The 22,500-nt window shown below is 46.8% G+C and overlaps 1 protein-coding gene across 1 annotated transcript in view; it reads left to right on the top strand.

Annotated features, from left to right (window-relative positions):
• The window catches only part of LOC139365280 (neuronal-specific septin-3-like), a 150,682-nt gene that overhangs the window by 43,382 nt on the left and 84,800 nt on the right, over window positions 1-22,500 (top strand). The window contains exon 2 of the mRNA XM_071102792.1: window positions 4,305-5,780. Within this exon, the coding sequence (XP_070958893.1) occupies window positions 4,305-5,780 (1,476 nt within the window). The remainder of the gene's footprint in view (window positions 1-4,304; window positions 5,781-22,500) is intronic.

Genomic DNA, 22,500 nt, shown 5'->3' with positions numbered 1-22,500 from the left:
GACATTTCACCCTGTAAAGACAGCCCTCATCACTACTGGTTAAAGGGACATTTCACCCTGTAAAGACAGCCCTCATCACTACTGGTTAAAGGGACATTTCACCCTGTAAAGACAGCCCTCATCACTACTGGAGGTTAAAGGGACATTTCACCCTGTAAAGACAGCCCTCATCACTACTGGTTAAAGGGACATTTCACCCTGTAAAGACAGCCCTCATCACTACTGGTTAAAGGGACATTTCACCCTGTAAAGACAGCCCTCATCACTACTGGTTAAAGGGACATTTCACCCTGTAAAGACAGCCCTCATCCCTACTGGTTAAAGGGACATTTCACCCTGTAAAGACAGCCCTCATCACTACTACCAGGTTAAAGGGACATTTCACCCTGTAAAGACAGCCCTCATCACTACTGGTTAAAGGGACATTTCACTCTGTAAAGACAGCCCTCATCACTACTGGTTAAAGGGACATTTCACCCTGTAAAGACAGCCCTCATCACTACTGGTTAAAGGGACATTTCACCCTGTAAAGATAGCCCTCATCACTACTGCAGGTTAAAGGGACATTTCACCCAGTAAAGACAGCCCTCATCACTACTGGTTAAAGGGACATTTCACCCTGTAAAGATAGCCCTCATCACTACTGGAGGTTAAGACATTTCACCCTGTAAAGACAGCCCTCATCACTACTGGAGGTTAAAGGGACATTTCACCCTGTAAATACAGCCCTCATCACTACTGGTTAAAGGGACATTTCACCCTGTAAAGACAGCCCTCATCACTACTGGTTAAAGGGACATTTCACCCTGTAAAGACAGCCCTCATCACTACTGGTTAAAGGGACATTTCACCCTGTAAAGACAGCCCTCATCACTACTGGAGGTTAAAGGGACATTTCACCCTGTAAAGACAGCCCTCATCACTACTGGTTAAAGGGACATTTCACCCCGTAAAGACAGCCCTCATCACTACTGGTTAAAGGGACATTTCACCCTGTAAAGACAGCCCTCATCACTACTGGTTAAAGGGACATTTCACCCTGTAAAGACAGCCCTCATCCCTACTGGTTAAAGGGACATTTCAGCCTGTAAAGACAGCCCTCATCACTACTACCAGGTTAAAGGGACATTTCACCCTGTAAAGACAGCCCTCATCACTACTGGTTAAAGGGACATTTCACTCTGTAAAGACAGCCCTCATCACTACTGGTTAAAGGGACATTTCACCCTGTAAAGACAGCCCTCATCACTACTGCCAGGTTAAAGAGACATTTCACCCTGTAAAGATAGCCCTCATCACTGCTGCAGGTTAAAGGGACATTTCACCCAGTAAAGACAGCCCTCATCACTACTGGTTAAAGGGACATTTCACCCTGTAAAGATAGCCCTCATCACTACTGGAGGTTAAGACATTTCACCCTGTAAAGACAGCCCTCATCACTACTGGAGGTTAAAGGGACATTTCACCCTGTAAATACAGCCCTCATCACTACTGGTTAAAGGGACATTTCACCCTGTAAATACAGCCCTCATCACTACTGGAGGTTAAAGGGACATTTCACCCAGTAAAGACAGCCATCATCACTACTGGTTAAAGGGACATTTCACCCAGTAAAGATAGCCCTCATCACTACTGGTTAAAGGGACATTTCACCCTGTAAAGACAGCCCTCATCAATACTGCAGGTTAAAGGGACATTTCACCCTGTAAAGACAGCCCTCATCACTACTGCAGGTTAAAGGGACATTTCACCCTGGGGGAAATCTGAGTTTGTTTTCATGCTGTCCAAGGCATTTCTAGGTCAGTCAGATGTTTTTCAAACATAATTGCAGGACGTGTCTGGGCATCGTACACCGGACAAAACACCCCATGATGACATTCGGTGTATCTACGGACTGGTAAATAAAAAATAAAAAAAATAGATGACATTTACTAAATTTGTCTGCCAGTATGCATTCACAAAATATATTTATATCAGTTGTAGGGGGCTCTCTAGCATCAAACAGATGTTAGACATTCAGATACTGTACAGTAGTATGTCAATACATAATGAGTTTCAGAAGATAAATTAAACTTAGCTAGCTAGCCAGGTAGCTTGTATGAAACATAACTAACTTAGCTAGCTAGCCAGGTAGCTTGTATGAAAAATAACTAACTTAGCTAGCTAGCCAGGTAGCTTGTATGAAACATAACTAACTTAGCTAGCTAGCCAGGTAGCTTGTATGAAACATAACTAACTTAGCTAGCTAGCCAGGTAGCTTGTATGAAGCATAACTAACTTAGCTAGCTAGCCAGGTAGCTTGTATGAAGCATAACTAACTTAGCTAGCTAGCCAGGTAGCTTGTATGAAACATAACTAACTTAGCTAGCTAGCCAGGTAGCTTGTATGAAACATAACTAACTTAGCTAGCTAGCCAGGTAGCTTGTATGAAACATAACTAACTTAGCTAGCTAGCCAGGTAGCTTGTATGAAACATAACTAACTTAGCTAGCTAGCCAGGTAGCTTGTATGAAACATAACTAACTTAGCTAGCTAGCCAGGTAGCTTGTATGAAACATAACTAACTTAGCTAGCTAGCCAGGTAGCTTGTATGAAGCATAACTAACTTAGCTAGCTAGCCAGGTAGCTTGTATGAAAAATAACTAACTTAGCTAGCTAGCCAGGTAGCTTGTATGAAACATAACTAACTTAGCTAACTAGCCAGGTAGCTTGAATGAAACACAACTAACTTAGCTAGCTAGCCGGGTAGCTTGTATGAAACATAACTAACTTAGCTAGCTAGCCAGGTAGCTTGCAGGAAAAATAACTTACTAAGCACCATATTTGTCCTCTGCCCTCTTCGCGCATCGGCTATAGCTGAGCTTCTAGCTAAATCCATCTCCACGTTTTGAATCCTCTTCGCTATATTCCAGTTGAAATACGGGGTTGAATTTCACCGTTAAGAGAACATCACGAACAACTCCATGGTCTAAGTCATGTTGATGAGAGGAGTCACTTGAAGCCATTGAGTCTGGTCAGTTCTTTCAGTTATGCCCACCAGAGGGTTTTGGTGTGGTGTCTGCCTCCCTTTCAGAAAAGCCCAGATCAGGAAGCCCCTGCAGCACACCGAGTTGTAGTCTTTCAGGGAATAAAATGTCTTTATCACCTTGTACATTTTAGCAACAGATTCCCGCCGATTGGATCATCACTGAAAGACATCCCATGGATCCTTAAAACATGGACGACAATATCTAAATGCATTCAGTATAACATAGAGCCTTCACAAAACAACCCCTCCAGCCTCCCCTCTCAATACTCGCTCCTTTGCACCCCAGTATCTCTACTTGCACATTCATCTTCTGCGCATCTATCACTCCAGTGTTTAATTGCTAAATTGTTGTTATTTCACCACTATTGGCCTATTTATTGCCTTACCTCCCTAATCTTACTTCATTTGCACACACTGTATATATACTTTTCTATTGTGTTATTGACTGTACGTTTGTTTCAGTGTAACTCTGTGTTGTTGTGTGTGTCGAGTTTCTGTGCTTTATCTTGGCCAGGTTGCAGTTGTAAATGAGAACTTGTTCTCAACTAGTCTACCTGGTTAAATTAAGGTGAAATAAAGTAAAGTAACTTAAATAAGAACAGTTAGTAAGTGTATTCATTTTGTTAAAGCTCAACTATTCAACTCAACTGTTATGAACTAACTCACATATTAACCCTCCCTCCCTCCTTGTCCCTCCATCTACCCCCTCTCTCTCCCCCTCCCTCCCTCCATCTACCCCCTCTCTCTCCCCCTCCCTCCCTCCATCTACCCCCTCTCTCTCCCCCTCCCTCCCTCCCTCCATCTACCCCTCCCTCTCCCCCCTCCCTCTCTCTACCTCCCCCCTCTTCCCCCCCTACCTCTTTACCCCTCACCCCCTTCCTCTTCCTCCTCTCCCCCTCCCTCCCTCCATCTACCCCCTCTCTCTACCCCTCCCTCCCTCCATCTACCCCCTATCTCTCCCCCTCCCTCCCTCCATCTACCCCCTCTCTCTCCCCCTCCCTCCCTCCATCTACCCCCTATCTCTCCCCCTCCCTCCCTCCATCTACCCCCTCTCTCTCCCCCTCCCTCCCTCCCTCCCTCCCTCCCTCCCTCCCTCCCTCCCTCCCTCCCTCCCTCCCTCTCCCCCCCTCCCTCTCTCTACCTCCCCCCTCTTCCCCCCCTACCTCTTTCCCCCTCACCCCCTCACCCCCTCCCTCCCTCCCTCCTCTCCCCCTCCCTCTCTCCACGCCCCACCCTCCTCTACCTCTGCCCATATCTCCTTCTCTCTCCTCTACAGCTTTGAAAAGATCCTTTGACGTCGACGATGTGGACGAGCTTCCTCCCTTCTCCCCCTCCTCCCCCGTTCCCTCCCCCCTCTCCTCCACCTCCCTCCTCAACAAGACCAACGAGGGTCGAGGGTTCCCCACCTCCAGCCACGGCTCCCCTGCCTTCCGCTCCCGGATCAGCCTTGGTACCAACCCCAGCCCTGCCCAGAGCCCTGTATTCAAGTCCCGCATGGTCTCCAGTCTCTCCTTCAACAGAGCCATGAACAGACCCGCCATCAACAACAATGGAGGGAGCTCCGGAGGCATCACCAGGGCCTCTTCCTTCCAGAACAAGTTCAACCCTAAGGGTTTCTCCTCCTCTCTCTCTGGCCCAGGCAGTGATAATGATAGTCTCCATAGCTCCTCTTCTAGTCTGGAGTATTCCATCCAGGGAGGCGGAGGAGAAGGAGGAGGAGGGGTACCTCCGGGCAAGCCAGGGTCTCTGTCCTACTCCACTAGCCCACAGATGGAGCAGCGTCCTGGGCAGCAGCGTGGCGTGTTCTCTTCCCATGGCAGTGTGTTTCAGCCTATGGGGCTGGGAGCTCCAGAGCCCAGGGGGGTCAGCCACGGATCCATGCCCAGTCTGGACCTCCAGATCGGGGAAGGAGGAGGCGGGGTGATGGGGGTGCGGGGGGCTGGAGGTGGAGGGGTGAGGTATGGCAGTGCCAATGTGGGTTTGAATGGCGGATCCCAGCGGCATTATAACACCAGTCCCTTGGGGAAGGAAGGATGCTACTCTCCCAATCAGAACCACAACAGCTACCAGGCCCAGCCCAAACCCAAAGAGACCCAGCGTCTCAACAAGTTCCCCCTGGATCTAGACAGTCTGGTGGGGGTGAAGACGCCCCAGCCCAGCCCTCATCCTCCCCCCTCGTCTGACCCCCCTAAACCTCCACCCAGAGCACACCATCCCAGCAGCCTCTCTGTCTCAGCTAGCCCATCCCTCAGCAGTCTGGACAGCTCCGGTGGTGACCTCACTCCTCTTCCCGCCGCCAAACACCACGTCTCCTACAACAACATCAACCCCTCCCTCCCCCGCTCTCCCCCACCTACCTCCCCCCCGGGGGCCAAGCCTGTCCCTAAGGTGAGCCAGTCCCCTGTCCCCCTGTCCCCCGCCCAGACCCCCCAGCTCAACCTGCTCTCCCCCAGACCTCAGGTAGGACACCTGGCCCCCTCCACCCCCCTGCCACTGGAGCACACCCAGCCACAGGAAATGATGTCAGAGAGAGAAAGCGTGGGTTCCATCCTGCAGAGGATCGCTTCCTTCTCCCGTCCCGACGCCATGACGACCACCAGGGTTCCAAGCGCCGCCAGTGTTCTGAGCGGGGTTGCCCTTAGTAACGGGGTGAAGAAGGAGAGCCCACCACCGATGATGATGGTGCATCAGGAGCGTGTTTCATCACCTCTACCTGTGACGGTCCAGAGACAGGGGCTAAAGAGAGTGCAAGGTAAGCATTTTAAATGTACGTGGTTACTGGCCCAATGCTCTTAACCGCCAGGTTACCTGCCGACCACGTAGGTCATTAACTAACGATTTCATAGGAATGTTCCCATGGTGTGCAAGGAATGTTTCCAAGAGACCATTCCCTAAATGTCAAACAGAACTTACCCAGAACTTAAGATACTAAATGTTCCAGACACATTTCAAGAATATTCATGTGATCAGTTTTCTGTGGTTTAGGAAAATATTCCATCAACGTCCCACCAAACATACACAGAACATGGTCGTCATTAAAGCAGACTGGAACACTCTCCTTAAAGCAGACTGGAACACATCTCCATTATGATGTATATCTCCTTAAAGCAGACTGGAACACATCTCCATTATGATGTATATCTCCTTAAAGCAGACTGGAACACATCTCCATTATGATGTATATATCCTTAAAGCAGACTGGAACACATCTCCATGATGATGTATATCTCCTTAAAGCAGACTGGAACTCATCTCCATTATGATGTATAGCTCCTTAAAGCAGACTGGAACACATCTCCATTATGATGTATATCTCCTTAAAGCAGACTGGAACTCATCTCCATTATGATGTATAGCTCCTTAAAGCAGACTGGAACACATCTCCATTATGATGTATATCTCCTTAAAGCAGACTGGAACACATCTCCATTATGATGTATATATCCTTAAAGCAGACTGGAACACATCTCCATGATGATGTATATCTCCTTAAAGCAGACTGGAACTCATCTCCATTATGATGTATATCTCCTTAAAGCAGACTGGAATACATCTCCATTATGATGTATATCTCCTTAAAGCAGACTGGAACTCATCTCCATTATGATGTATATCTCCTTAAAGCAGACTGGAACTCATCTCCATTATGATGTATATCTCCTTAAAGCAGACTGGAACACATCTCCATTATGATGTATATCTCCTTAAAGCAGACTGGAACACATCTCCATCCATGAATTCTCATTTGAGGACTGTATTGTAGATTGGAGGTCCAGGTCTTGTTGTGTTGTACTCGTGTCATACTATGAGGTCCAGGTCTTGTTAGGTTGTACTCGTGTCATACTATGAGGCCCAGGTCTTGTTGTGTCATACTATAAGGACCAGGTCTTGTTGTGTTGTACTCGTGTCATACTATAAGGACCAGGTCTTGTTGTGTTGTACTCGTGTCATACTATGAGGTCCAGGTCTTGTTGTGTTGTACTCGTGTCATACTATGAGGTCCAGGTCTTGTTGTGTTGTACTCGTGTCATACTATGAGGACCAGGTCTTGTTGTGTTGTACTCGTGTCATACTATGAGGACCAGGTCTTGTTGTGTTGTACTCGTGTCATACTATAAGGACCAGGTCTTGTTGTGTTGTACTCGTGTCCTACTATGAGGACCAGGTCTTGTTGTGTTGTACTCGTGTCATACTATAAGGAGCAGGTCTTGTTGTGTTGTACTCGTGTCATACTATGAGGTCCAGGTCTTGTTGTGTTGTACTCGTGTCATACTATGAGGACCAGGTCTTGTTGTGTTGTACTCGTGTCATACTATAAGGACCAGGTCTTGTTGTGTTGTACTCGTGTCATACTATAAGGACCAGGTCTTGTTGTGTTGTACTCGTGTCATACTATGAGGTCCAGGTCTTGTTGTGTTGTACTCGTGTCATACTATGAGGACCAGGTCTTGTTGTGTTGTACTCGTGTCATACTATAAGGTCCAGGTCTTGTTGTGTTGTACTCGTGTCATACTATAAGGACCAGGTCTTGTTGTGTTGTACTCGTGTCCTACTATGAGGTCCAGGTCTTGTTGTGTTGTACTCGTGTCATACTATAAGGACCAGGTCTTGTTGTGTTGTACTCGTGTCATACCTTAAGGACCAGGTCTTGTTGTGTTGTACTCATGTCATACTATGAGGACCAGGTCTTGTTGTGTTGTACTCGTGTCATACTATAAGGACCAGGTCTTGTTTTGTTGTACTCGTGTCATACTATAAGGACCAGGTCTTGTTGTGTTGTACTCGTGTCATACTATGAGGTCCAGGTCTTGTTGTGTTGTACTCGTGTCATACTATGAGGACCAGGTCTTGTTGTGTTGTACTCGTGTCATACTATAAGGACCAGGTCTTGTTGTGTTGTACTCGTGTCATACTATGAGGTCCAGGTCTTGTTGTGTTGTACTCGTGTCATACTATAAGGTCCAGGTCTTGTTGTGTTGTACTCGTGTCATACTATAAGGACCAGGTCTTGTTGTGTTGTACTATAAGGACCAGGTCTTGTTGTGTTGTACTATAAGGACCAGGTCTTGTTGTGTTGTACTCGTGTCATACTATGAGGACCAGGTCTTGTTGTGTTGTACTCGTGTCATACTATGAGGTCCAGGTCTTAATGGCACAGGAGGTAGTGCTGTGTCCTGTATGTGTAGAGTTACTGGTTCATGTCCCTCTCAGCTGGTCCGTCTCCATCACTAGTATCTGTTGTTGTCCCAGAGGACACAGAACACAGCTGGACGGTCAGTGGTGCTGCTAATAGTCTGGAAACTCTGAGCCAAATCAAAACAGTCTCCGTCTGGAAAGTATGTGGCATCTCCAATACACCCACTACATAACATGATGATTCTGATAGAACACTGTCGGGTTCTGCTGGACTGCTGGTCCTGGTCTCACCCACTACATAACAAGGATGATTCTGATAGAACACTGTCGGGTTCCGCCGGACTGCTGGTCCTGGTCTCACTAATACACAGTGGTCACAGCCTCCCCTCATGGAACAACAACATTCTGATAGAACACTGTCAGGTTCTGCTGGACTGCTGGTCCTGGTCTCACTAATACACAGTGGTCACAGCCTCCCCTCATGGAACAACAACATTCTGATAGAACACTGTCAGGTTCTGCTGGACTGCTGGTCCTGGTCTCACTAATACACAGTGGTCACAGCCTCCCCTCATGGAACAACAACATTCTGATAGAACACTGTCAGGTTCTGCTGGACTGCTGGTCCTGGTCTCACTAATACACAGTGGTCACAGCCTCCCCTCATGGAACAACAACATTCTGATAGAACACTGTCAGGTTCTGCCGGACTGCTGGTCCTGGTCTCACTAATACACAGTGGTCACAGCCTCCCCTCATGGAACAACAACATTCTGATAGAACACTGTTGGGTTCCGCTGGACTGCTGGTTCTGCTCTCACTAATACACAGTGGTCACAGCCTCCCCTCATGGAACAACAACATCCTCTGTTTAGACAAACCATCATGTTGAAGAGTCCTTTTCCACATGGAACATGATAATTCTCCTCTTCCTCCCCTTTTTCCTCTCCTCTTCCTCCCCCTTTTCCTCTCCTCTTCCTCCTCCTCTTTTTCTCTATTCATCCCCTGTTCTCTTCTCTTCTCTGTTTCCCCTCTCTCCTCTCCTGGGGTTTAACAGATGGACACTAAGCTTTTACAGTTAGAGTCTTTGTGCGTATGTGTGTGTGTGTGTGTGTATGTGCGTGTGTGTGTGCTTGTGCGTGTGTGAGTGCTTGTGCGTGTGCGTGTGTGCGCGCTTGTGTGTGTGTGCTTGTGCGTGTGCGTGCGCGTGTGTGTGTGCGTGACAGCTGGGGGTCGGTGTACCATGCCTGACTGAATAGATAACATGTTGAGAGGGGAAGGTAAAGATAGAGGGAGAGAGGAATTTACAGAAGACCGGCAGAGTGGGATTAAGGAGAACTGAAATGTTTCCTCTCAAACACACACACACACACACACACACACACACACACACACACACAGTGTTGCCTATGTAAAGGACATCATTCTGCTTGCTTAGAAAGTACTACATCTGTTGTGAACTCAGGACCTCTGCCTCACAACCACACCTGACCGCCCTCCTCAAGCCTCTTAGCCGATCGCTCCGCCTCACAACCACACCTGACCGCCCTCCTCAAGCCTCTTAGCCGATCGCTCCGCCTCACAACCACACCTGACCGCCCTCCTCAAGCCTCTTAGCCGATCGCTCCACCTCACAACCACACCTGACCGCCCTCCTCAAGCCTCTTAGCCGATCGCTCCACCTCACAACCACACCTGACCGCCCTCCTCAAGCCTCTTAGCCGATCGCTCCACCTCACAACCACACCTGACCGCCCTCCTCAAGCCTCTTAGCCGATCGCTCCACCTCACAACCACACCTGACCGCCCTCCTCAAGCCTCTTAGCCGATCGCTCCGCCTCACAACCACACCTGACCGCCCTCCTCAAGCCTCTTAGCCGATCGCTCCACCTCACAACCACACCTGACCGCCCTCCTCAAGCCTCTTAGCCGATCGCTCCACCTCACAACCACACCTGACCGCCCTCCTCAAGCCTCTTAGCCGATCGCTCCACCTCACAACCACACCTGACCGCCCTCCTCAAGCCTCTTAGCCGATCGCTCCACCTCACAACCACACCTGACCGCCCTCCTCAAGCCTCTTAGCCGATCGCTCCGCCTCACAACCACACCTGACCGCCCTCCTCAAGCCTCTTAGCCGATCGCTCCGCCTCACAACCACACCTGACCGCCCTCCTCAAGCCTCTTAGCCGATCGCTCCACCTCACAACCACACCTGACCGCCCTCCTCAAGCCTCTTAGCCGATCGCTCCGCCTCACAACCACACCTGACCGCCCTCCTCAAGCCTCTTAGCCGATCGCTCCACCTCACAACCACACCTGACCGCCCTCCTCAAGCCTCTTAGCCGATCGCTCCACCTCACAACCACACCTGACCGCCCTCCTCAAGCCTCTTAGCCGATCGCTCCACCTCACAACCACACCTGACCGCCCTCCTCAAGCCTCTTAGCCGATCGCTCCACCTCACAACCACACCTGACCGCCCTCCTCAAGCCTCTTAGCCGATCGCTCCACCTCACAACCACACCTGACCGCCCTCCTCAAGCCTCTTAGCCGATCGCTCCACCTCACAACCACACCTGACCGCCCTCCTCAAGCCTCTTAGCCGATCGCTCCACCTCACAACCACACCTGACCGCCCTCCTCAAGCCTCTTAGCCGATCGCTCCACCTCACAACCACACCTGACCGCCCTCCTCAAGCCTCTTAGCCGATCGCTCCACCTCACAACCACACCTGACCGCCCTCCTCAAGCCTCTTAGCCGATCGCTCCACCTCACAACCACACCTGACCGCCCTCCTCAAGCCTCTTAGCCGATCGCTCCACCTCACAACCACACCTGACCGCCCTCCTCAAGCCTCTTAGCCGATCGCTCCACCTCACAACCACACCTGACCGCCCTCCTCAAGCCTCTTAGCCGATCGCTCCACCTCACAACCACACCTGACCGCCCTCCTCAAGCCTCTTAGCCGATCGCTCCACCTCACAACCACACCTGACCGCCCTCCTCAAGCCTCTTAGCCGATCGCTCCACCTCACAACCACACCTGACCGCCCTCCTCAAGCCTCTTAGCCGATCGCTCCACCTCAGAAACCAGCTAATGAGGCGACGCAGGAGGGACACTTAAGGCTGAGGAGTCCTGTCTCTGTACTGTATCATCTACCCCTAGTGGTCCTGTCTCTGTACTGTATCATCCCCATATTCTACCCCTAGTGGTCCTGTCCTGCAGTCCTGTCTCTGTACTGTATCATCACCATGTTCTACCCCTAGTGGTCCTGTCTCTATACTGTATCATCCCCATGTTCTACTCCTAGTGGCCCTGTCTCTGTACTGTATCATCACCATGTTCTACCCCTAGTGGTCCTGTCCTGCAGTCCTGTCTCTGTACTGTATAATCACCATGTTCTACCCCTAGTGGTCCTGTCTCTATACTGTATCATCCCCATGTTCTACCCCTAGTGGTCCTGTCTCTGTACTGTATCATCACCATGTTCTACTCCTAGTGGCCCTGTCTCTGTACTGTATCATCACCATGTTCTACCCCTAGTGGTCCTGTCTCTGTACTGTATCATCCCCATGTTCTACCCCTAGTGGTCCTGTCTCTGTACTGTATCATCACCATGTTCTACTCTTAGTGGTCCTGTCCTGCAGTCCTGTCTCTGTACTGTATCATCACCATGTTCTACCCCTAGTGGTCCTGTCTCTGTACTGTATCTTCTACCCCTAGTGGTTCTGTCTCTGTACTGTATCATCTACCCCTAGTGGTCCTGTCCTGCAGTCCTGTCTCTGTACTGTATCATCACCATGTTCTACCCCTAGTGGTCCTGTCTCTATACTGTATCATCCCCATGTTCTACCCCTAGTGGTCCTGTCTCTGTACTGTATCATCACCATGTTCTACCCCTAGTGGTTCTGTCTCTGTACTGTATCATCACCATGTTCTACCCCTAGTGGTCCTGTCTCTGTACTGTATCATCACCATGTTCTACCCCTAGTGGTCCTGTCTCTGTACTGTATCATCACCATGTTCTACCACTAGTGGTCCTGTCTCTGTACTGTATCATCACCATTTTTACCCCTAGTGGTCCTGTCTCTGTACTTTACCATCACCATGATCTACCCCTAGTGGTCCTGTCTCTGTACTGTATCATCAACCCCTAGTGGTCCTGCAGTCCTGTCTCTGTACTGTATCATCACCATGTTCTTCCCCTAGTGGTCCTGTCTCTGTACTGTATCATCACCATGTTCTACCCCTAGTGGTCCTGTCTCTGTACTTTACCATCACCATGTTCTACCCCTAGTGGTCCTGTCTCTGTACTTTACCATCACCATGTTCTACCCCTAGTGGTCCTGTCTCTGTACTGTATCATCCCCATGTTCTACCCCTAGTGGTCCTGTCTCTGTACTGTATCATCACCATGTTCTACCCCTAGTGGTCCTGTCTCTGTAATGTATCATCACCATGTTCTACCCCTAGTGGTCCTGTCTCTGTACTGTATCATCACCATGTTCTACCCCTAGTGGTCCTGTCTCTGTACTGTATCATCACCATGTTCTACCCCTAGTGGTCCTGTCTCTGTACTGTATCATCACCATGTTCTACCCCTAGTGGTCCTGTCTCTGTACTGTATCATCACCATGTTCTACCCCTAGTGGTCCTGTCTCTGTATTGTATCATCAACCCCTAGTGGTCCTGTCTCTGAACTGTATCATCAACCCCTAGTGGTCCTGTCTCTGTACTGTATCATCACCATGTTCTACCCCTAGTGGTCCTGTCTCTGAACTGTATCATCCCCATGTTCTACCCCTAGTGGTCCTGTCTCTGTACTGTATCATCACCATGTTCTACCCCTAGTGGTCCTGTCTCTGAACTGTATCATCCCCATGTTCTACCCCTAGTGGTCCTGTCTCTGTACTGTATCATCACCATGTTCGACCCCTAGTGGTCCTGTCTCTGTACTGTATCATCACCATGTTCGACCCCTAGTGGTCCTGTCTCTGTACTGTATCATCACCATGTTCTAATCCTAGTGGTCCTGTCTCTGTACTGTATCATCACCATGTTCTACCCCTAGTGGTCCTGTCTCTGTACTGTATCATCACCATGTTCTACCCCTAGTGGTCCTGTCTCTGTACTGTATCATCACCATGTTCTACCCCTAGTGGTCCTGTCTCTGTACTGTATCATCACCATGTTCTACCCCTAGTGGTCCTGTCTCTGTACTGTATCATCACCATGTTCTACCCCTAGTGGTCCTGTCTCTGTACTGTATCATCACCATGTTCTACCCCTAGTGGTCCTGTCTCTGTACTGTATCATCCCCATGTTCTACCCCTAGTGGTCCTGTCTCTGTACTGTATCATCACCATGTTCTACCCCTAGTGGTCCTGTCTCTGTACTGTATCATCACCATGTTCTACCCCTAGTGGTCCTGTCTCTGTACTGTATCATCACCATGTTCTACCCCTAGTGGTCCTGTCTCTGTACTGTATCATCACCATGTTCTACCCCTAGTGGTCCTGTCTCTGTACTGTATCATCCCCATGTTCTACCCCTAGTGGTCCTGTCTCTGTACTGTATCATCCCCATGTTCTACCCCTAGTGGTCCTGTCTCTGTACTGTATCATCACCATGTTCTACCCCTAGTGGTCCTGTCTCTGTACTGTATCATCACCATGTTCTACCCCTAGTGGTCCTGTCTCTGTACTGTATCATCACCATGTTCTACCCCTAGTGGTCCTGTCTCTGTACTGTATCATCACCATGTTCTACCCCTAGTGGTCCTGTCTCTGTACTGTATCATCACCATGTTCTACCCCTAGTGGTCCTGTCTCTGTACTGTATCATCCCCATGTTCTACCCCTAGTGGTCCTGTCTCTGTACTGTATCATCACCATGTTCTACCCCTAGTGGTCCTGTCTCTGTACTGTATCATCACCATGTTCTACCCCTAGTGGTCCTGTCTCTGTACTGTATCATCACCATGTTCTACCCCTAGTGGTCCTGTCTCTGTACTGTATCATCACCATGTTCTACCCCTAGTGGTCCTGTCTCTGTACTGTATCATCCCCATGTTCTACCCCTAGTGGTCCTGTCTCTGTACTGTATCATCCCCATGTTCTACCCCTAGTGGTCCTGTCTCTGTACTGTATCATCACCATGTTCTACCCCTAGTGGTCCTGTCTCTGTACTGTATCATCACCATGTTCTACTCCTAGTGGTCCTGTATCATCACCATGTTCTACCCCTAGTGGTCCTGTCTCTGTACTGTATCATCACCATGTTCTACCCCTAGTGGTTCTGTCTCTGTACTGTATGTCTGCTGTCGGAAAGGGAGGTGGTGATTGGTGGATGGCTGTGCTGAAGGATATATGTGATTGGAGGTGGTGATTGGTGATGGCTGTGCTGAAGGATAGATGTGATTGGAGGTGGTGATTGGTGGATGGCTTTGCTGAAGGATAGATGTGATTGGAGGTGGTGATTGGTGGATGGCTGTGCTGAAGGACAGATGTGATTGGAGGTGGTGATTGGTGGATGGCTGTGCTGAAGGATAGATGTGATTGGGGTTGGTGATTGATGGCTGTGCTGAAGGACAGATGTGATTGGAGGTGGTGATTGGTGGATGGCTGTGCTGAAGGATAGATGTGATTGGAGATGGTGATTGGTGGATGGCTGTGCTGAAGGACAGATGTGATTGGAGATGGTGATTGGTGGATGGCTGTGCTGAAGGACAGATGTGATTGGAGATGGTGATTGGTGGATGGCTGTGCTGAAGGACAGATGTGATTGGAGGTGGTGATTGGTGGATGGCTGTGCTGAAGGACAGATCTGATTGGAGGTGGTGATCTTCCTCGGAGATTAGACACTCAACACAGACGCTACATTCCGGACATTTCTCGTTCTGATATGTCTTAATTCATTTATTTTATTTTGTGGATTTGTGTGTGTTGTTTGGTAAGGTGGGGTATTACTGTTGGCTTTAGAAACATAAGCATTTCTCTCCACCTGTGATAACGTCTGCAAACTATTTGTTCCCAACCAATAACATTTGATGTGATGGTTAGGGTTAGGTGGTATGCTGGTAAGTCTTAGATGGAAGTTCACCAATATTTACACTCTTAGAACAAAGGGTTCCTTTTTGATTCCAGGTTTAACCCTTTTTTGTTCCAGGTTGAACCCTTTTTTGTTCCAGGTTGAACCCTTTTTTGTTCCAGGTAGAACCCTTTTGGGTTACACATAGAACCCTCTCTGTAAAGGGTTGCACATGTAACCTAAAACTGTTCTACGTGGAACCAACAAGGGTCCTACAAAGGGTTATCCTATAGGGACAGACGAAAACCCTTTTTTTGTGTAGTGTTCTCTAGGCTCTCCACAAAGACCTCTTGCTGTGTTTATTTCTCTCTCTCTCTTTCTCTGTCTCTCTCTCCCTCTCTCTCTGTCTCTGTCTCTCTGTCTCTGTCTGTCTCTCTCTCTCTTTCTCTTTCTCTGTCTCTTTCTCTCTCTCTGTCTCTCTGTCTCTGTCTCTCTGTCTCTGTCTGTCTCTGTCTCTCTCTCTCTTTCTCTTTCTCTCTCTCTGTCTCTCTGTCTCTGTCTCTCTGTCTCTGTCTGTCTCTGTCTCTCTCTCTCTCTCTCTCTGTCTCTCTCTCTCTCTCTCTCTCTCTCTCTCTCTCTCTCTCTGTCTCTCTCTCTCTCTCTCTCTCTCTCTCTCTCTCTCTCTCTCTCTCTCTCTCTCTCTCTCTCTCTCTCTCTCTCTCTCTCTCTCTCTCTCTCTCTCTCTCTCTCGCTCTCTCTCTCTCGTTTAGTCTTTTACTGCAGTGGGCTAAATCAGCACCACACAGAGTGTTTCTGTGTAGTCTTAAACAAAAGAAGACACCTGTACCATGTCAGATATAGAGTTGAAATGTATTACATATTGAGATTCAATCCCAATATTACACTACACTTTATATACATGACAGAAGACTGAAATATAACAAAACTGTTTGACATTTCGCCTTTAATTGTATTCATTAATTAATTATGAAAATGATGAATAACATTCCCCCCCCCCACGAGGCCCCTAGGTCATTTGACTGGAGGAAATGGCTCCACCCATTATCACAGAGGGATGTTGACCCTACACAGGAGGGTCACGCCCAGCTGGATGCCTTCTCATCACATGGTTTCATCATCTACACACACACACTGCTGTCATATGTCCTCCTGTGTTTTTAATGGCTTGTTGTGACCTTTCACAGGAGGGGGGTATTTTTAGTTGTTACACCCCTGGCTCGTGTGTGTGTGTAGTCCTCTTCCTGACTGTTTCCTGCTTCCTGTTATAACAAACAAGACAGGTTCACTGTTCTGCCTTGACACCACCGGGATTCTATCATTCTGTTGTGAAGCGTTGAAGCACCTCTGAATAGTTTGACACACTGGTAGGAATGATTAACCAGTGACCCCTGGGTTTTCCCCTCAGCTCTTACTGCAGACAGAGTCTGCCTACAAAAATGGCACCCTAGCCCCTACATAGTGCACTATGGGCCCCTGTCTGTTTTGATGTGAGATACAGAGAATTCTGTCCTCATGTCCACTACTATCTATATAACGGTTGAATTATGTTAATCTGTCTCCTCATGTCCACTACTATCTAATTACTGTTTAATTATGTTAATCTGTCTCCTCATGTCCACTACTATCTAATTACTGTTTAATTATGTTAATCTGTCTCCTCATGTCCACTACTATCTAACTACTGTTTAATTATGTTAATCTGTCTCCTCATGTCCACTACTATCTAACTACTGTTTAATTATGTTAATCTGTCTCCTCATGTCCACTACTATCTAATTACTGTTTAATTATGTTAATCTGTCTCCTCATGTCCACTACTATCTAACTACTGTTTAATTATGTTAATCTGTCTCCTCATGTCCACTACTATCTAACTACTGTTTAATTATGTTAATCTGTCTCCTCATGTCCACTACTATCTAACTACTGTTTAATTATGTTAATCTGTCTCCTCATGTCCACTACTATCTAACTACTGTTTAATTATGTTAATCTGTCTCCTCATGTCCACTACTATCTAACTACTGTTTAATTATGTTAATCTGTCTCCTCATGTCCACTACTATCTAACTACTGTTTAATTATGTTAATCTGTCTCCTCATGTCCACTACTATCTAACTACTGTTTAATTATGTTAATCTGTCTCCTCATGTCCACTACTATCTAATTACTGTTTAATTATGTTAATCTGTCTCCTCATGTCCACTACTATCTAACTACTGTTTAATTATGTTAATCTGTCTCCTCATGTCCACTACTATCTAACTACTGTTTAATTATGTTAATCTGTCTCCTCATGTCCACTACTATCTAACTACTGTTTAATTATGTTAATCTGTCTCCTCATGTCCACTACTATCTAATTACTGTTTAATTATGTTAATCTGTCTCCTCATGTCCACTACTATCTAATTACTGTTTAATTATGTTAATCTGTCTCCTCATGTCCACTACTATCTAACTACTGTTTAATTATGTTAATCTGTCTCCTCATGTCCACTACTATCTAACTACTGTTTAATTATGTTAATCTGTCTCCTCATGTCCACTACTATCTAACTACTGTTTAATTATGTTAATCTGTCTCCTCATGTCCACTACTATCTAATTACTGTTTAATTATGTTAATCTGTCTCCTCATGTCCACTACTATCTAACTACTGTTGAATTATGTTAATCTGTCTCCTCATGTCCACTACTATCTAATTACTGTTTAATTATGTTAATCTATCTCCTCATGTCCACTACTATCTAATTACTGTTTAATTATGTTAATCTGTCTCCTCATGTCCACTACTATCTAATTACTGTTTAATTATGTTAATCTGTCTCCTCATGTCCACTACTATCTAATTACTGTTTAATTATGTTAATCTGTCTCCTCATGTCCACTACTATCTAACTACTGTTTAATTATGTTAATCTATCTCCTCATGTCCACTACTATCTAATTACTGTTTAATTATGTTAATCTGTCTCCTCATGTCCACTACTATCTAACTACTGTTTAATTATGTTAATCTGTCTCCTCATGTCCACTACTATCTAATTACTGTTTAATTATGTTAATCTGTCTCCTCAAATGCACTACTATTTAATGACTGTCCCAGATGCAGCCTTGATACACCCACAGAGAGACAGGGGGCTCTTTCAGCTGTTAGTAGACTATGTTAGATGACTGTCTACCTAGCGACTCTCTTCCCAAATAATGACTGATAGGACAGTTAGCTAAGGCTGTATTACCTAGCTTAGAGCAGGAGATCACAGAGACACAAACACACACAGATAATGACTGATAGGACAGTTAGCTAAGGCTGTATTACCTAGCTTAGAGCAGGAGATCACAGAGACACAAACACACACAGATAATGACTGATAGGACAGTTAGCTAAGGCTGTATTACCTAGCTTAGAGCAGGAGATCACAGAGACACAAACACACACAGATAATGACTGATAGGACAGTTAGCTAAGGCTGTATTACCTAGCTTAGAGCAGGAGATCACAGAGACACAAACACACACAGATAATGACTGATAGGACAGTTAGCTAAGGCTGTATTACCTAGCTTAGAGCAGGAGATCACAGAGACACAAACACACACAGATAATGACTGATTGGACAGTTAGCTAAGGCTGTATTACCTAGCTTAGAGCAGGAGATCACAGAGACACAAACACACACAGATAATGACTGATAGGACAGTTAGCTAAGGCTGTATTACCTAGCTTAGAGAAGGAGATCACAGAGACACAAACACACACAGCGAAATGAGAGAAAATGAAGACACCTGTCGGAGGCTGTCTTCACATGTGGTGTTCAATATTAATGCTGAAGAATATTCCCTGTTAAATTATTGTGTTGTTTTTCTACAGACCCGTTTTAGCCAAAATATGTTAGACTTTCCAATTAAAACATAAGCACATGTGTTGTACTCCCCTCCCATAGTCTCTGGGGGGGGGGGGCATGTGGTGTACTCCCCTCCCATAGTCTCTGGGGGGGGGGGGGGGGGTTATGTGTTGTACTCCCCTCCCATAGTCTCTGGGGGGGGGGGGGGGGTTATGTGTTGTACTCCCCTCCCATAGTCTCTGGGGGGGGGGGGCATGTGGTGTACTCCCCTCCCATAGTCTCTGGGGGGGGGGGTTATGTGTTGTACTCCCCTCCCATAGTCTCTGGGGGGGGGGGGTTATGTGTTGTACTCCCCTCCCATAGTCTCTGGGGGGGGGGATGTGTTGTACTCCCCTCCCATAGTCTCTGGGCGGGGGGGGGGGGGGGTTGTCAGACCATGAGACATCTTGAACATCCTTTTCTCTCTTCACTAAATAGTCTGTAGGGTCCGAACGGTTTGTTTGTACAGGTGACCGTGGTTCCTTCATGTGTGGAGGTCTACCATTTTGTTTCTGTAGGGTCCGAACGGTTTGTTTGTACAGGTGACCGTGGTTCCTTCATGTGTGGAGGTCTACCATTTTGTTTCTGTAGGGTCCGAACGGTTTGTTTGTACAGGTGACCGTGGTTCCTTCATGTGTGGAGGTCTACCATTTTGTTTCTGTAGGGTCCGAACGGTTTGTTTGTACAGGTGACCGTGGTTCCTTCATGTGTGGAGGTCTACCATTTTGTTTCTGTAGGGTCCGAACGGTTTGTTTGTACAGGTGACCGTGGTTCCTTCATGTGTGGAGGTCTACCATTTTGTTTCTGTAGGGTCCGAACGGTTTGTTTGTACAGGTGACTGTGGTTCCTTCATGTGTGGAGGTCTACCATTTTGTTTCTGTAGGGTCCGAACGGTTTGTTTGTACAGGTGACCGTGGTTCCTTCATGTGTGGAGGTCTACCATTTTGTTTCTGTAGGGTCCGAACGGTTTGTTTGTACAGGTGACCGTGGTTCCTTCATGTGTGGAGGTCTACCATTTTTTTTCTGAGGTCTTGGCTGATTTCTTTTGATTTTCCCATGATGTCAAGCAAAGAGGAGAAACTGAGTTTGAAGGTAGGCCTTGAAATACAGCTACAGGTACACCTCCAATTGACTCAAATGATGTCAATTAGCCTATCAGAAGCTTCTAAAGCCATGACATCATTTTCTGGAATTTTCCAAGCTGTTTAAAGGCACAGTCAACTTAGTGTATGTCAACTTCTGACCCACTGGAATTGTGATACAGTGAATTATAAGTTAACTAATCTGTCTGTAAACAATTGTTGGAAAAATGACTTGTGTCATGCACAAAGTAGATGTCCTAACCGACTTGCCAAAACTATAGTTTGTTAATTAACAAGAAATTTGTGGAGTGGTTGCAAAACGAGTTTTAATGACTCCAACCTAAGTGTATGTAAACTTCCCTACTTCAACTGTCTATTTAGATACTTCAAGGGATCTCAGAATTCCAATTCAAACAGCTAAATGACCCTTGGTGTGACCTTCTTAAAACAATTCCATCAGCTTAGGAGAATCCACCCTCCCCCCGACTTAGAGAGAGAGGTCTGTAGAGGGGTTTAAAACCTGAAGCTCACCTCTCAAATCAAATCAAATTGTATTAGTCACATGAGCCGAAAACAACAGGTATATATAGACCTTACCGTGAAATGCTGAAAACAACAGGTATATATAGACCTTACCGTGAAATGCTGAAAACAACAGGTATATATAGACCTTACCGTGAAATGCTGAAAACAACAGGTATATATAGACCTTACCGTGAAAATGCTTACGTACGAACCCTTAACCAACAACGCAGTTAAGAAAATAAGAGTTAAGAAAATATTTACTAAATAAACTAAAGTTAAAAAAAGTATCACAATAAAATAACATTACAGTTGGTTTGGAGCCGTAACACGACAGGCGCCATTGTTATGTCGATCTAATCTCAATCACATTGTGGAAAAAGTCTATCTCAAATTCCCACTGCATCAGCTGACCGGGTCGTTCCCTACATATCAGATATCTCTCTGTCTATATGACCGGGTCGTTCCCTACATATCAGATATCTCTCTCTCTATGTGACCGGGTCGTTTGCCTCCATACCAGATATCTGTCTATGTGACCTGGTCGTTTTCCTCCATACCAGATATCTGTCTATGTGACCTGGTCGTTTTCCTCCATACCAGATATCTGTCTATGTGACCTGGTCGTTTACCTCCATATCAGATATCTGTCTATGTGACCTGGTCGTTTTCCTCCATATCAGATATCTGTCTATGTGACCTGGTCGTTTACCTCCATATCAGATATCTGTCTATGTGACCTGGTCGTTCTCTCCATATCAGATATCTGTCTATGTGACCTGGTCGTTTTCCTACATATCAGATATCTCTCTGTCTATATGACCGGGTCGTTCTCTCCATATCAGATATCTGTCTATGTGACCTGGTCGTTCTCTCCATATCAGATATCTGTCTATGTGACCTGGTCGTTTACCTCCCTACCAGATATCTGTCTATGTGACCTGGTCGTTTTCCTCCATATCAGATATCTGTCTATGTGACCTGGTCGTTTTCCTCCATATCAGATATCTGTCTATGTGACCTGGTCGTCTCCATATCAGATATCTGTCTATATGACCGGGTCGTTCTCTCCATATCAGATATCTGTCTATGTGACCTGGTCGTTTTCCTCCATATCAGATATCTGTCGGTCTATGTGACCTGGTCGTTCCCTCCATATCAGATATCTGTCTATGTGACCTGGTCGTTCCCTCCATATCAGATATCTGTCTATGTGACCTGGTCGTTTACCTCCATATCAGATATCTGTCTATGTGACCTGGTCGTTCCCTCCATATCAGATATCTGTCTATGTGACCTGGTTGTTCCCTCCATATCAGATATCTGTCTATGTGACCTGGTCGTCTCCATACCAGATATCTCTCTGTCTATATGACCGGGTTGTTTCCTCCATACCAGATATCTCTCTGTCTATGTGACCTGGTCGTCTCCATATCAGATATCTCTCTCTCTATGTGACCGGGTCGTTCCCTACATACCAGATATCTCTCTGTCTATGTGACCTGGTCGTTCCCTCCATATCAGATATCTGTCTATGTGACCTGGTCGTCTCCATACCAGATATCTCTCTGTCTATATGACCGGGTCGTTCCCTACATACCAGATATCTCTCTGTCTATGTGACCTGGTCGTTCCCTATATATCAGATATCTGTCTATGTGACCTGGTCGTCTCCATACCAGATATCTCTCTGTCTATATGACCGGGTCGTTCCCTACATACCAGATATCTCTCTCTCTATGGATGCATCCCAATTGGAGACCTATTCCCTATATTAGGCCCTATGGGC

Source organism: Oncorhynchus clarkii, chromosome 13 (genome assembly GCF_045791955.1).
Source record: "Oncorhynchus clarkii lewisi isolate Uvic-CL-2024 chromosome 13, UVic_Ocla_1.0, whole genome shotgun sequence".
Taxonomy (NCBI): domain Eukaryota; kingdom Metazoa; phylum Chordata; class Actinopteri; order Salmoniformes; family Salmonidae; genus Oncorhynchus; species Oncorhynchus clarkii.
Note: the sequence above shows the minus strand (reverse complement) of the source record. Positions and strands in the feature narration are given on the sequence as shown.